The sequence below is a fragment of the Acomys russatus genome, chromosome 13, assembly GCF_903995435.1.
Source record: "Acomys russatus chromosome 13, mAcoRus1.1, whole genome shotgun sequence".
Lineage (NCBI taxonomy): Eukaryota > Metazoa > Chordata > Mammalia > Rodentia > Muridae > Acomys > Acomys russatus.
Genome location: NC_067149.1, coordinates 68,669,499 through 68,684,517, shown reverse-complemented (window position 1 = coordinate 68,684,517; position 15,019 = coordinate 68,669,499). Strand labels below are relative to the sequence as shown.

The 15,019-nt window shown below is 49.7% G+C and overlaps 1 protein-coding gene across 1 annotated transcript; it reads left to right on the top strand.

The window, feature by feature from the left end:
• Positions 1–3,536: 3,536 nt before the first annotated feature.
• On the top strand, positions 3,537–14,899 carry LOC127197746 (inositol 1,4,5-trisphosphate receptor type 2-like). The gene is made up of 4 exons (XM_051155692.1): positions 3,537–3,687; positions 8,342–8,399; positions 12,180–12,345; positions 14,696–14,899. The coding sequence occupies exons 1-4, from the start codon at positions 3,597–3,599 to the stop codon at positions 14,897–14,899; spliced, it is 519 nt and encodes a 172-aa protein (XP_051011649.1). The 5' UTR covers positions 3,537–3,596.
• The last annotated feature ends 120 nt before the right edge of the window (positions 14,900–15,019 follow it).

The window sequence follows — 15,019 nt, the reverse complement described above, 5'->3', positions numbered from 1 at the left end:
CAGGACTTTTCCACCACCCTGCATTATTGGTAATTTCTAAAGCCATGAATTTTGCAACAGAGACTTTGTTCACGAGGCAGCTGACTCCAATACCTCTCCCTAAGGATGTGGTTCGAGGGTATTTATGGGACCAAAAGAAAAGAAAATGTGGTTTGAGCTGTAGGAAGCCACATAAGGAAGCGCAGCGTTGGTGGCCTGACCTGTGTAAACATGCTTTAGCCCTCCACGGGAGGCCTGTTTAGAAACCACCCCTTGCCTGGCTCTGCTGCCTCTGATGTCAGAGGCCTTCCAGCTGACCTTCAGAGGCACAAAGAGATCGGCTTTAGTGTTTTGAGCCAATTTAGATGATTCCTAACCCTCTTTAAAAACAAACTGACTAATTTAAAAGCACTGAAACAACGCTCATGGCAATATTCCTCAAGATGTTAAGGAGCAATGGAGGGCTGTGGGCAGGGTGGGGCCTCGCTTCTTTATCTCTTAGTTAAGTCACTTCTAAAACCAAAGATGAATGCCAGAAACTACAGGGTGAATTCGAGTTTTCTCCAAGTTTCTGAAGAAGGCCTGTGCCCTTTAGGTTGTAAGCTCTCTTTTCTCCTGAAGCAAGCTCTCCCTGTGTTGCCTGGAGCATCTGGGCTCCATCCACCCTTTGGCGTCAGCCTCTCACGGAGGGAGTGGCAGGCTCCACCCTCTCTCCTTGGTCCCTCAAGATTTTAAACTTTAGGGTTGAAACATTTTATAAGAGAGAGAGAGATGAACCTTCTTAATTTTCTTACAGGGACTTGGCTACAGTCTTTGTTCCCCTGCTAGTGATTTGCTGTATCTTAGAGATAAAAACCATTTCTCCTTGTTTGTCAAACCATCCTCTAGCACTGTAACGCCCACTGCCCATCACGCTGCTGTGCCCTAGCGTTTACAGTAACGGGTGAAAACATAGGCCTCCCCAAGACACAGAGAGTTAGGTGTGGGGGAGGGGCAGGTGTGTGGATGCCGTGGCCGCCTGTGTTTTGCATGTGCTAACAGTCCTCTTCTTGTGCCAGGCAACAATGTCATGAGGACCATCCACGGGGTGGGAGAGATGATGACGCAGATGGTGCTCAGTAGGGGCTCCATCTTCCCGGCGAGCATGCCTGACGCACAGCCCAGCGTCCACCCCAGCAAGCAGGCGAGCCCCTGTGAGCAGGAGGACGTGACGGTGATGGACACTAAGCTGAAGGTTATCGAGATTTTACAGGTGTGTCCTGCGCCTTGGCACTGACAGAGGTGCTGTGGGGATCATTGGTTTCACTTAAGCTTTGTCCCCTGTCATGGTGTGTGTGTGTATGTGTGTGTGTGTGTGTGTGTGTGTGTGTGTGTGTGTGTGTGTGTGTGTAAGAAAGATTTTTTAATGCAGGCATATTTAATGATGGCATTCTAATCACTTTTCTGATTTTCATTGCTTGAAACATATTTGTGTAGTCCATGTGTCCAGATTTCTTGTTATAGGAAACTCAAAATGCTATGTCAGCCATACTGGGATAATCCTATAATTCTAGCACTCAGGAGACCAAGGCAGGAAGATTTTGTGAATTCAAGGCCAGCCTGGGTCAAGGCCTGATCCCCCTCACCAAGTCATTATTTACCAAACGAGTTAATTGCTGATTTTTACTGCTTCACACAATTACCTCTCTTTGTGTTTCTAAGGGGCTGGGGAATTTTTGTTTTTGTTTTTTCACATTAGACAAGTTTAATATTTATCAATTTAATAAGCTCAGTTTTTTCATGCACTGGATCTCTTGTCATAGAGGCTGTGATTTCTACCATTTTCATTTTGTCTTAGGAGTGGGAACAGAGTTTCCCAAATCCGTCATCATTGGCTAATATAGACAGGGCTGCCGGAATGGCTAGCAGTCCTGGAAGGCTCCGTGCAATTTTCATTCAATGTAGTTAGATCTATACACATAGACCATTTCCCGGTTCTTCCCAGGTTTCCAAAGGCCGCGCCCTGAGAAGTACTGGCAGGCGTCTCCACCTGTGTTCATGGCCTTGAAAATCCACGCAGTGTTTTATCCTGAAGCTGAGAAATGGACCGAAAGCCCCCCCCCTCGTTCGGGCTCCTCCCCGCTCCCCTTTAGGATGGCCACTGATGCATGTCAGCGCCTCCCACAGGTGACAGTGGACGGGGCTGCTGTGTGGCTACAGCCTCACTGTGCCTCACTTCTGCCTCTGTCCAGCACTGGGAGGACTTTCCCTGAGCCTCTATTGCTGTCTGACCTCTGCACAGTCTCCTGTTTCACAGTGTGATGCCCTCAGCCTGCTGCCTTCAGCACCCCAGGCCGCTGCACTCACTGGCTGAGCTCTGCCAGCTCTGTCTCCTCAGGGCCTCTCCTCTTTACCCACTTTAAAAACATGTTTCCAGGGCTGGAGAGATGGTTCAGCAGTTAAGAGCACGGTCTGGTCTTCCAGAGTTCCTGAGTTCAATTCCCAGCAACCACATGGTGGCTCACAACCAGTCTATACTGGCAGGATGCCTTCTTCTGACCTGCAGGTGTACATGCAGATAGAATGGTCATATACATAAAATAAATAAATATTAAAAAAAAAACCACGTTCCTAGGGACCATTGTTTTATTCTTCCTCTGGCCTTATTTACTCTCTTTCTCTGCCTTTACAATTTTTTTTTTTTTTTTTTTTAAAAGACAGGAAGGTTTGTTTGTAGCCCTGAGTGGCCCAGAGCTCATTTTGTAGCTCGGCTGCTCTTGAACTCATGGGAATCCTCCTGCCTCAGCACCCCAAGTGCTGAGGATGTTGGGAATATAGGTGTGACTCACCATGCCTGGCCTTTTCTCTGCCTTGGTTTTGCCTCTTTATCTTATACCATACCTGCGCCTTCATAACTAGACACGTCAGAGGAGCAAAGGCTACGATGTGAAATTCTGTGACTCCTCATTCCCAGCAGACCTGAATGCCTCGTTGGTGTTTCATATTGAATTCCTTTCCCCCTCCTTCAGGCATCTGAGTTTTAGAAACTCCTTGTGTATCGAGCGTCCACAGCTCAGCTTCTGTCCCCATCCTCCTGCGTCAGAGGCGAGCCGGAGGCCTTATACACTGTTCCCAGTGTCGGTCTGCCCTGCACCCTAAAAAGCCCCGTACGCCGGAGCCTCTTTATCCAGTGTGTGCCACATTCACAGGCTGATGAAAAGGCTGCTGTGGGGTTTGTATTTACTTCTGGATCTTATACTCACCAAAAGCCACATTTACAACCCGACCACCTTAAAATATTATATTAAAAAGACTTTTTAATTTTTGTATTCCTTTGTGTGTGTGTTGGTGGTGGAGGGGGCGGGAGGTACAAGCACGTCCATGCAGGTGCCCACAGAGGCCAGAAGAGAGTAGCGGACCCCCTGGAACTCTGTGGAGCTGTTCTGGAGGTGGAGCCCAGGTTGCCAGTCGTGTGTGGCAAGCGCTTTACCCACAGAGGAGCCAGTGTTTAAATGCTGTGCTGTTGCCTGCACCACCTGAGCGGGCTGGTGTGCGTCAGTACGTGCTAACGGAACTGTTTGCCCTGTCGTTTCTTCTAGTTCATCCTGAGCGTCAGGCTGGACTACCGGATCTCGTACATGCTGTCCATATACAAGAAGGAGTTCGGGGAGGACAGTGACAATGGCAATGCCTCCGCCAGTGGCACGCCAGACACGTTGCTGCCATCAGGTATGTTTGTGGCGGTGTTCATTGTTTACAGTGTATGTTCTTACTTTTAAGTTTATTTTAAATAATGCTTTTTTTTATTCCTTGGGAATTTCATGTATTTACGTAATGCGTCTTGATCATCCCACCCATCAGTAACCCTCCCCCGACTACAACTTCCTCTACTGCCACCACCCCGTTTCCATCCCCAGTCTATTTATTTGCTATTATTGTTACTTACAACCCCCTGGGTCCAGTTAAGGCTGCCCACATGAACACAGGCGTGTGGCCAGCCACTAGGGCACGGTGTGTGGCCAGCCACTAGGGCACGGCGTGTGGCCAGCCACTAGGGCACGGCGTGTGGCCAGCCACTAGGGCACGGCGTGTGGCCAGCCACTAGGGCACGGTGTGTGGCCAGCCACTAGGGCACGGTCAGCATACCAATAGCCGTATCCTCAAAGGAGAGCAGTTCTCGCTCCCCCAGCGGCCATCAGTTGCCAGGGTCCATGCTGGGATGCTGGCCTGGCCTTGCAGAGGTGACCTCAGTGGCTGGGCACGCCATGACATCAGCCTTTCAAAGCGCTATCCTCTGTCTCCTCCCTCACACATTCTTACTGCCCTGTCTTCTGCACACGTCCTGCACCGTGGACCTGGGAGGTTGCTGGGAAGACCCGACCCCAGCTGAGCACTCTGGGCTGTCTGTGCTCTGTGTTTTGACCGGTTATCGACATTAATTGTTGACTGTGGAGAAAGAAGCTTCTCTGGCCAGAGCTGAGAGCAGCACAGAGCTATGCAGACAAGCATGTGTGCATGGAAAGCTGTTTGTCAGCACAGGCATTTAGGAAAACAACAATAGCAGGCTCTGTGGTGGGGCCTGTGATCTGCCCAGTCAGGAGCTTTTGAGCAGGCACGAAATCCCTCCTGTGGTTCAGGCCTCATATCCAATCAATAAGTGGCTGGTTACCCCTGTAGCCATTGTGCCAGCATTGCACCAGTGGGCACAACTTGCCAGCATGTTAGTATTGAACTATGCAAGGTCCAGCACTGGGTAAGGCTTGAAGTCCTTTCTCCTTCTGAAGCCTGCTAGCACAGCTTGGCTCTATGTGAGCTGGCCAGCAGAAGGAAAGCTTCCTGGTTTGCTGAGGTTGGTTTCTCTGTGTCTTGAAACCAAAGGGAGGGGGGTCTCCAGCGATTAGGTCTCGCCACTGAGTTTCGGTGTGCAACCCAGAACAATGGAAATAACCTGTGTTGTTCGGGGTCCCCCAGGGGCTTCTCTGATCAATAATCACAGGGAGCCATTCTGTGCCTTGCACTGAGATTTTAATTTAATAATCCATGTTTTCTAGAAGTAGCACTGTCTACCTGTGCAGAAGGCTTCAGTTCAAACTCCATGTGCACATGCATATCTGTGTGTATGTGTGTGCAAGTGTGTGTAAACGTGTGTGGTCTGTGTGTATATATGTGTGTGTGTGTATATATGTATGCATATGTGTGCATATGTATGTGTGTGGCATGTGTGTGTGTGTATTTAACTAGCTTTTTAAAGACCTCCCAGCACCTTTCATATCTTTAAGCAGAAGTATTTCTTGGTCAGGAGGTGACAACATCCACAATGAGACAGAGCAGCACAAGACAAGGAAGGACTTGCTGTTATTTCACTCCACATCTCGTGTGTGTCCCCGTCCTAACGCTGTGATGAGTAGGGCTGCCATTTATCACTCCGCTTCATGGATGGGAGGAGGGACTTGTCACTTGCTGCAGTGACGAAGGAGGAAGGTCTCGCTTTGACTTAGGGTTTGAGGAGATACAGTTCCTGGTGGAGGGGGCAGTAAGGGGTGGGGCGTGAGGTGGCTGACTAGTCAGGAAGCAGGACAGGTGGGTGCTGGTGTCACCTCACTTCCCCAGGGGTGGCATCTTCCACCCCCAGGGCCCTCACAGACACAGCCAGGTGTTTCCAGGCAGGTTGGCAGTGAGGAGGACCACAGCCATCAAAGTCTCGGAGCCCCGAGGCCTCGTAGCCCCAGCGTCTCAGTCCTCTGTACATTATGTTACTTTGGTGAAAATCTGTGAAATATGTCCATTCCTGTATCCAAGAGCAGCCTGCAGCTGAGAAGGGCAGTGTGTGTGGACAGGCCACAGTTAGCCAGGGAGCAGCCTGCAGTGCAGCTAAGAAGGGCAGTGTGTGTGGGCAGGCCACGGTTAGCCAGTGAGCAGCCTGCAGTGCAGCTAAGAAGGGCAGTGTGTGTGGGCAGGCCACGGTTAGCCAGTGAGCAGCCTGCAGTGCGGCTGAGAAGGGCAGTGTGTGTGGGCAGGCCACGGTTAGCCAGTGAGCAGCCTGCAGTGCAGCTAAGAAGGGCAGTGTGTGTGGGCAGGCCACGGTTAGCCAGTGAGCAGCCTGCAGTGCGGCTGAGAAGGGCAGTGTGTGTGGGCAGGCCACGGTTAGCCAGGGAGCAGCCTGCAGTGTGGCTGAGAAGGGCAGTGTGTGTGGACAGGCCACAGTTAGCCAGGGAGCAGCCTGCAGTGTGGCTGAGAAGGGCAGTGTGTGTGGACAGGCCACAGTTAGCCAGGGAGCAGCCTGCAGTGTGGCTGAGAAGGGCAGTGTATGTGGGCAGGCCACGGTTAGCCAGGGAGCAGCCTGCAGTGCGGCTGAGAAGGGCAGTGTGTGTGGGCAGGCCACGGTTAGCCAGGGAGCAGCCAAGAGTGAGCAAGGGCTCCCCAAAGGCTTGCCTGCAGTGCCACTTGGGCTCTGTGTCTTTTGCTTTGGAATTCAATCTCACACTTAAAAACTAGAAAGTTTCTGAGACTTGGAACATAATCCCAAAGAGCGTAAAAATGGCTGTAAAATTTTGAGGCTGCAGAAGGGATTTCGTGAAGACAGAGAAATACTCACTCACCTTTCTCTGGGTCAGTCCTGGCGGCTCTAAACTAACATCCTAGGACATAGACAACCCAACAGTTAACAGAGCTCTTCTGAGCCCAGCAGTTGTGCACAGACAGGAAACTCCCAGTGTTAGGAGCCACCTTCTTCTCCACCCATCAGTCTGTTGGGCAAGGATTTATCGACACTAGTGTAGGGCAAATGAGACCAGGCCAGTCGCTCCACCGTTGCTCTGCAGGCCGATGGGCAGCCCCCATTCTGCCCGCATGAGGAGCCAGTCCTGGCATCCCTGCAGCACTGCAGTTTCCCAGAAGTACAGAACCCCAAAGGACTGATTCCAGGAACCATCAGGCATGACCAGAAAGCCACGCTGGCGGGATGCTGGCGGGTGTGTTGACAGAAACGGAACAGTTATTGGCTCCCAGAAGCCAGACTTCTGGAAACATGAGCCCTGCATGTCAGTAAAGTACTCAAGCAAAGGTTGAGGGCACCCCTGAATATCCTGTCTCCGATGGAGCCAGTGTCTTTCTGCGCACACTTGCACATGTGTGTGTGTGTATAGGATTTTCCTTATTTTTGAATCTTGCTCTTTTGTTTCCATGTCCTAGAGATAATTGCATCACATAGCAAATAACCTTGTTCTACAAGAAAACCAGAAAGAGCTTCAAGTGTGGCAGAAAGGTCACGATGATGGGATGCACTGCGGCATGCCTTTTTATATGGATTTTGATTTTTTAAAAAAGTGATTTTCCCTTGGGGCCAGAGAGATGGCTCAGCTCCTAAGAACACTGACTGCTCTTTCCAAACGCTGGGCAGATTCCCAACACCCACATGCTGGCTCACACCTGTACGTAGCTCTAGTCCCAGGGCATCTGACACCTTCTTCTGGCCCCTGTGGACACTGCACATAGGTGGTGCAGGCAAAACATCCACACAGGTTAAATAAAAGTAAAGAAGAACAGAATTGCTTTCCTGTGCCATCGCTAGTGCATTTTTATGTAGGCACACACATATATTTGACATGTGAAGTGCACATATACACACATTTATAAATAAGAGCCCATTTGTAACGACACCTTTTGATCTTTTAACACATTCATTTGATGACAACAATATGCTAAAGTGTAGCTCATATTAAATGGGGGGACATCACGTTTGCAGCCCTGGATTCAGTATACAGCATCTAAATACACACCTACACACGCAGAAACCTCAGCGAAGATGTTAAGTTTGTCCCAGTTTTCTTTTTCTGTTGCTGTGATAAAAAAATGCTTCAGCAAAAGCAATTTAGGGTGAGAAAGGGGCTCATTTCAGTTTGTATGTCCAGGTTACAGCCCATCCTGGCAGGGAAGTCACAGCGCGTCCTTGAGAGAGCTGGTCACACCGTATCTAGTCAGGACAAGATGGAAACACGTGCACACACATGCACTTGCTTGTGCTCAGCTTGGCTTCTGCACTCTTGAGCAATTGAGGGCCTTATACTGAGGGCACGGTGCCACCCATGGTGGGCTGGATCTGCCCACATCTGTGAACATTAGTAATCACGACAGGCCCCGCCCCCGCCCATGCCCGCAGGCTAACCCAATTTAGACAATTCCTCATTGAAGTGTCTTCCTGGGTGATTCTACGTTGTGTGAGTTGACAAAGCTCCATCACACTGATTAAGTGGAACTACATCGTAATTTTCTTAACAATTAACATTCAGTGTCACAAAAAGGTATTAAAATAAAAAATGTTCACGGAGGTGAACACGAACATGAGTTAGGATGAAATAAAGACATTCACTGCGTGTCTTCACAGCTCCTGTTCCTGACATCGACGAGATTGCAGCTCAGGCAGAGACGATGTTTGCCGGAAGGTACTGTAGTCAGTCTTTGTCTTGTATGTGAATTGTCTTACCCTGAGTTTTTTCACAGTTTGTTATCGTTCATCTTTTCATACATGTTTGGATGCCCCGGTTGCTGCTACCGGAATTTTGGCCAGAAATAAAGGTTTACATTTCATTTACCTGAGGAAAGAGCATGTCTCTTACACAAGTCATTTTTAAAAACGAGAGCAATGAAATCCACGTACTTAATGTTCTCTGAAGTCTCAGCTTTGATTTCCTTAGATAATGAGAGAATACAAATGCCCTTTGGTTCCCCTGATGTAAACATCGTGGTGTTTTGTAGCTATCTCTTCCCCAAGTCTCAGATAGTTGAGACAGTAAAGTGGTGTCTTTCAATGCTATCCTTAACTTTATGCAGGAGACACCAGGCATTTCTGCCAGTTGGAAGTGTCCTTGAAGGAAGAAAATGAGGTGCCCGTGGCGTGACCATTCTCCCCGTGGCATGACCACTCTCCCCGTGGCGTGACCACTCTCCCTGTGGCGTGACCACTCTCCTTTGCCACCGCATCCCTGGCATGCAGTGCTGTAAAGCTTATTTTTCAGAAATGAAATACTAACCAAAATGAGAAAGTAAACCTCAGAGTTACTGAGATTCAGTTTTGTTACAGAGGAGATAAGATGTTTATACTAAACTCCTTACTGCCTGTTTTTCTGGAAGGGGGAACAAGAATTAATATTTAACAGAACCCCAAGATTCACATGCTAGCCTACACTGCACAGTGAGGTCTGACTAGGAGAGGAGGGAGAGAGAGGAGGGAGGTACAGAGGGAAGGAGGGAGGGAGAGAGGGAGGGAGGTACAGAGGGAAGGAGGGAGGGAGAGAGGGAGGGAGGTACAGAGGGAAGGAGGGAGGGAGAGAGGGAGGGAGGTACAGAGGGAACGAGGGAGAAAGGAAGGGAGGGAGGGAGGAAGGGAGGGAGGGAAAGAGGGACAAAGGGAGGATAGAACTCCCAAAAATTTATAGTTGAGTGAACATTGGGCATAGCCTTATTTTCTGTTTTGATACTGACTTCTGTTATGATTTCCTATTTAAATATTTTATTATTCTGGGGGAATAAAGGTAAAGCCAGTCTATGATTTCATCTTAAACACAGACATGATGCAGAATGACCCTGATCAGTGATGGCTGCAATGGTAGACTGATGGCGGTAGAGTTGCGTTCTGTAACATGGCAAGAACTGAACATTTCCTAGAGAGACTGACCTCTCAGATTGGCAGATTGTAGTGTGTTCATCGGGTGGGAACCCCCACCCAGCCATCTGTGCCAGTGTGTGGCACGTGCAGCCATACACAGAATGTGGTACTTGAGAGTGAGAGTAAGTGACTGTTACTGGCTTATGTGTTGAGTATACTTTTAACCATTATTTCAGTGTGTGTGTGTGTGTGTGTGTGTGTGTGCATGTGTGCACATGTGTGTATGAGTCTGTGTATGTATGTGAGTATATATGTGCATGTGTGAGAATGTGTATATGTTAGTGTGACTGTGTCTGTATGTGTGAGTGTGTATGTGACTGTGTGTACGTGTGTGTGACAGAGTATATGTATGTGCATGTGTGATTGTGTGTGTGTGAGAGAGTATGTGTATATGTATATGTTACTGTGTGTGTGTGTGCGTGTGTGTGTGTATCTGACTGTGTATGAGATAATATGTGAATATGTGTGTGCCTGTGTGTATGTGTATAAGTACGTATCTGTATATGAGTGAGAGTGAGTGACTCAATGTGTGTGTGTGTGTGTGCGTGTGTGTGTGTGTGTGTATGTATCTGTATGTGAGAGAGTGAATGTGACTGAATGTGTGTGTGCATGTGTGTGTGTGCATGTGTGTGCGTGTGTGTGTGTGCATGTGTGTGTGCGTGTGTGTATGTATCTGTATGTGAGAGAGTGAATGTGACTGAGTATGTGTGTGTGTGCGCGTGTGTGTGTGCGTGTGTATGTATCTGTATGTGAGAGAGTGAATGTGACTGAGTGTGTGTGTGCATGTGTGTGTGCGTGTGTGTATGTATCTGTATGTGAGAGAGTGAATGTGACTGAGTGTGTGTGTGCATGTGTGTGTGCATGTGTGTGCGTGTGTGTGTGCATGTGTGTGTGTGTGTGTGTATCTGTATGTGAGAGAGTGAATGTGACTGAGTGTGTGTGTGTGCGTGCGTGTGCGTGTGCGTGTGTGTGTGTATGTATCTGTATATGAGAGAGTGAATGTGACTGGGTGTGTGTGTGTGTGTGTGTGTGTGTGTGTGTGTGGTCATCATCAGCTCACGCTCCTTGTCTCCTGACTAGATCACATCTTTTTTGTTTCATTTAACTTTATATTGCTTTGTTCATCATGATCCTAGAATCAATAGATTGTACTCTGTCTGTCATCTGTGTGTCTGTCATCTATATATCTCTCCGTACCTATCCTTGAAAAGCCACCTACATGTCAGCGCTTCATCTATGTATATTTATATGTCATGTCTGTCAGTCGCCTGTCTGACTGTACCTATTGATGTATCATGTATCATGTACCTGTAATCTGTGTGTCAATCCCACATATCATTTATATGTGCGCCTATCTGTTGTCCTATCTCTGCACCTGTTTATACGTCTGTCTCTCTGCCATATCTATCTTCCCTCCACCATGTAACCTGCACATATTACATAGCACATGTCTGAGATGGGCTGTGTAGGCTTGCACAGTTGTCACCTATAATGTTTGCCCAGGCACAAAGCCAGCCCAGCAGCAGCAGCACATGCCTTCAGATGGACCTTTCACTCCAGGGGAATCTTGTTCCCAGTCCCGCTGTGCTGTTGTTTAAACAAAATCCCAAGCGGTCCATTTTACCAGTAACGACTCAGGAGCCAGATGCTGGCGTGGAAGCCTCATAGCTCAGAGAGGCAGAGGAAGCGCCCAGCTGGCCTTTTTTCCTCAGCTGACGACCCAGAAGGAAAAAGCCCTTCTTCTCTACACTGTCTAAAAACTCTTCAAACCGAATGTCCCTCCTTTCTACATCCTGTGCGTCACCCTATCCGTCCTGCACACTTCCTCTTACTCTATGGTTTCCCCCCTATGTTCACTCCATGTTAACTGCTTGCTCGCTCTGCCTTTTGACCTATGGTTGACTTTATTTACTCCCGCGTACAGAAAGCTCTGAGATGGAAGGTGTGTGCTAGGGCTGAGCCACACCACACCTAGGGACAGGTTTCCCTAGTATAAAATCTCCGGATTCACAGTGTGATCAGATATCCTGTGACACTGTGCCAAACACAGACCCCACTGGTGATGGCTGTGCGTTAGTGACTGGCCCTCCCAGTCTGCAGTGTGCTCATCTCTTGGGCCCTGGGGAAATCCATGCATCGGTCAAAGTCGGCACTCCAGGCTTTTGCAGAATGGAGCCTGAGGGGGAAGGGATGAGTGCGGGGCAGGGAAGCTAAAGAGGGATAGTGGGGAATTTGAGCAAACAATGAACTACGTATGAAAATGTCATCGAGAAACCTATTATTTTATATGCTAAGTAACTATTAATGAAGAATGATTTGAGGGTCATTTAAATGCCTGTTTTCCCCTCTGATGATCACTTCTTGATATTTACTGAGAAACCACCTTTGTCATTGTCCCCTCATCAATGTTATAAAATGAAGAAGTAGCAACGTCTTCCTTTTTGTTTCTTATTTTGGGAAATCTGGGCTTTAAGCTTAGAAACATGATACAGTTTAAATGGCTTTTAATGCAGATGTCACATGACGTGTTATTTTGGATTTACTTCTGGTTTTATAGGAAGGAGAAAACCCCGGTTCAGCTGGACGATGAGGGAGGCAGGACGTTCCTGCGGGTCCTCATCCACCTCATCATGCACGACTATCCTCCACTGCTGTCCGGCGCGCTACAGCTGCTCTTCAAGCACTTCAGCCAGAGAGCAGAGGTGCTTCAGGCCTTTAAGCAGGTGAGGCTGGGGCCCGGCCACCCGCCTGCCCACCGCAGGTGCAGGCCCTGGGTTCAGCTCTGTCACCCGCCTGCCCACAGCAGGTGCAGGCCCTGGGTTCAGCTTTGTCACCTGCCTGCCCACAGCAGGTGCAGGCCCTGGGTTCAGCTCTGTCACCTGCCTGCCCACAGCAGGTGCAGGCCCTGGGTTCAGCCCTGCCACCCGCCTGCCCACAGCAGGTGCAGGCCCTGGGTTCAGCTTTGTCACCCGCCTGCCCACAGCAGGTGCAGGCCCTGGGTTCAGCCCTGACACCCGCCTGCCCACAGCAGGTGCAGGCCCTGGGTTCAGCCCTGACACCCGCCTGCCCACAGCAGGTGCAGGCCCTGGGTTCAGCCCTGACACCCGCCTGCCCACAGCAGGTGCAGGCCCTGGGTTCAGCTTTGTCACCTGCCTGCCCACAGCAGGTGCAGGCCCTGGGTTCAGCCCTGCCACCCGCCTGCCCACAGCAGGTGCAGGCCCTGGGTTCAGCTCTGTCACCTGCCTGCCCACAGCAGGTGCAGGCCCTGGGTTCAGCCCTGCCACCCGCCTGCCCACAGCAGGTGCAGGCCCTGGGTTCAGCTTTGTCACCTGCCTGCCCACAGCAGGTGCAGGCCCTGGGTTCAGCCCTGACACCCGCCTGCCCACAGCAGGTGCAGGCCCTGGGTTCAGCTTTGTCACCCGCCTGCCCACAGCAGGTGCAGGCCCTGGGTTCAGCTCTGCCACCCGCCTGCCCACAGCAGTTGCAGGCCCTGGGTTCAGCCCTGACACCCGCCTGCCCACAGCAGGTGCAGGCCCTGGGTTCAGCTTTGTCACCTGCCTGCCCACAGCAGGTGCAGGCCCTGGGTTCAGCCCTGCCACCCGCCTGCCCACAGCAGGTGCAGGCCCTGGGTTCAGCCCTGCCACCCGCCTGCCCACAGCAGGCGCAGGCCCTGGGTTCAGCCCTGTCCCTTGAGTGGCCCTTGAGGACTGACCATGCGTGTGACCCACAGCCCGACGCTGGCCACAGGTAAAGCTGTCTTCCTGAGACCCCTTTTGTTGGTTTTGAGGCAGGGCCTCACTCTGATATAGAAGCTGACCCAGGCTTCACTGTGTTGCACAGGCTGACCCTGAACTCTTAGCAATCCCCCTGTCTCTGCAGCCGCAGCGGACTTGAAGAGGCGCACTGAGATGCCTAGTTTGTCACTTCTTTGTCTTGCGAGACAGGTGTGGCCTCGTCTGTGCTAGACAGGCCCTGCCTTTAGAATGTGTGTCCCATCGGTGATTATTTTAGTCAATACCTTTACAAAAATGACAGAAATGACAGACTCTAAAATCTAGGGTGTGCTGGGGAACAGTAACGTATTAGAAGTTTTGTTGCCACTGCTGTTATTTTGGCTGCAGAATTTAATTGTGCATTTGACAAACCATAGCTTCAAAATAAATAGTTTGTGACTGAAAAAAAAAAAAAAAAGCAGAACCCCCAAAGAAAAGAACTGTGATGGGGATCTATCCTTTCCCTGTGCACTGTTTGGGTTGCACACGAATGTCACAAGTTTTACTGGTGTGCACGGGAATCTCACCAGTGCTTGTGTTTGGTGCAGTGTGGGCCTGTGGGGAAGGTTTGCGGGAAGATGCTAACAGGCATGAGGGAGTTACATGGTAGCGGTTTGGATGCATGTGTTTCTATAAATTATAAATTGTATTGTTCTTTCAGGTTCTGAAGCTTCTGTTTGTTAGTGGATGCGTGTTGTAGCCATGAAATTTTCTTCCATGGCTTCTTATGTTTTGGTTTTTCAAACAGATACATATATAGAAAAGAATCGGAAAAACTAGCTTGAGCTATGAAATTAGAGTTAGATTATCTTTTAAGGAAGAATTGCTTATTTTTGTTTTACATATGCGTGTTTCCATCCATGCATGTATGTGTGCATACGTGTGCGGTGCCCACAGAGGCCGGAAGAGGGTTCCAGTCCTTGGAGTTGGGAGGTTGTGAGCTGCCACATGGATGCTCAGAATGGAACTTAGGTCCCCTGCGAGAGCACCAGCCCCCACGCCGTCTCTCTAGCCCCCTGGACTTTTACGCCAAATTACTTTTAAGCATTTTGGAAAGTTTTTTTTTTTTTTTGAGAGCACACATTTAAGAATTACACTTCACAAGTGAATATATTGGAGTTTGTAAATACTTGCAGCTAAGTTTTCAGCCAGCACACATGTAAATATTGGTAAATGTCCTGTGAGCACTGACCTTCACCTAAGGAATGTTTAGCGATGGGATCTTGGGTGCACAGGAGCTGGGGATGCGGAAGGCGTGTGTGCGCACGCGTACTAACGGACGGAGGTCTTCTGCGTTTAGGTGCAGCTGCTGGTGTCAAGCCAAGATGTTGACAACTACAAGCAGATCAAGGCAGATCTCGACCAGCTCCGGCTGACGGTGGAGAAGTCCGAGCTGTGGGTCGACAACAGCTATGAGAATGGAGAGATGGGTGCAGGGCAGGCCAAGGGCGGCGAGGAGACAAGCGAGGTTTGTTCCCAAGGTCACTTCCAGGGCAAACATTAATCAATTCATTTTTGTCCCTTTACTTCCTGGTGGTCGTCCTCTCCCTCCTCCAGTGCCACCCTCCCTCCCTCTTTCCCTGTGCCCCCTCCCGTGATCCTCAGAAAGAGGGAGCACCCCCCT

Coding starts and splice junctions, on each gene's coding strand:
- LOC127197746 (XM_051155692.1), top strand. CDS start 3,597: ATGCTGTCCATATACAAGAAGGAGTTCGGGGAGGACAGTGACAATGGC. Junction 3,688..8,341: donor AGACACGTTGCTGCCATCAG/GTATGTTTGTGG, acceptor GTGTCTTCACAG/CTCCTGTTCCTGACATCGAC. Junction 12,346..14,695: donor TGCTTCAGGCCTTTAAGCAG/GTGAGGCTGGGG, acceptor TTCTGCGTTTAG/GTGCAGCTGCTGGTGTCAAG.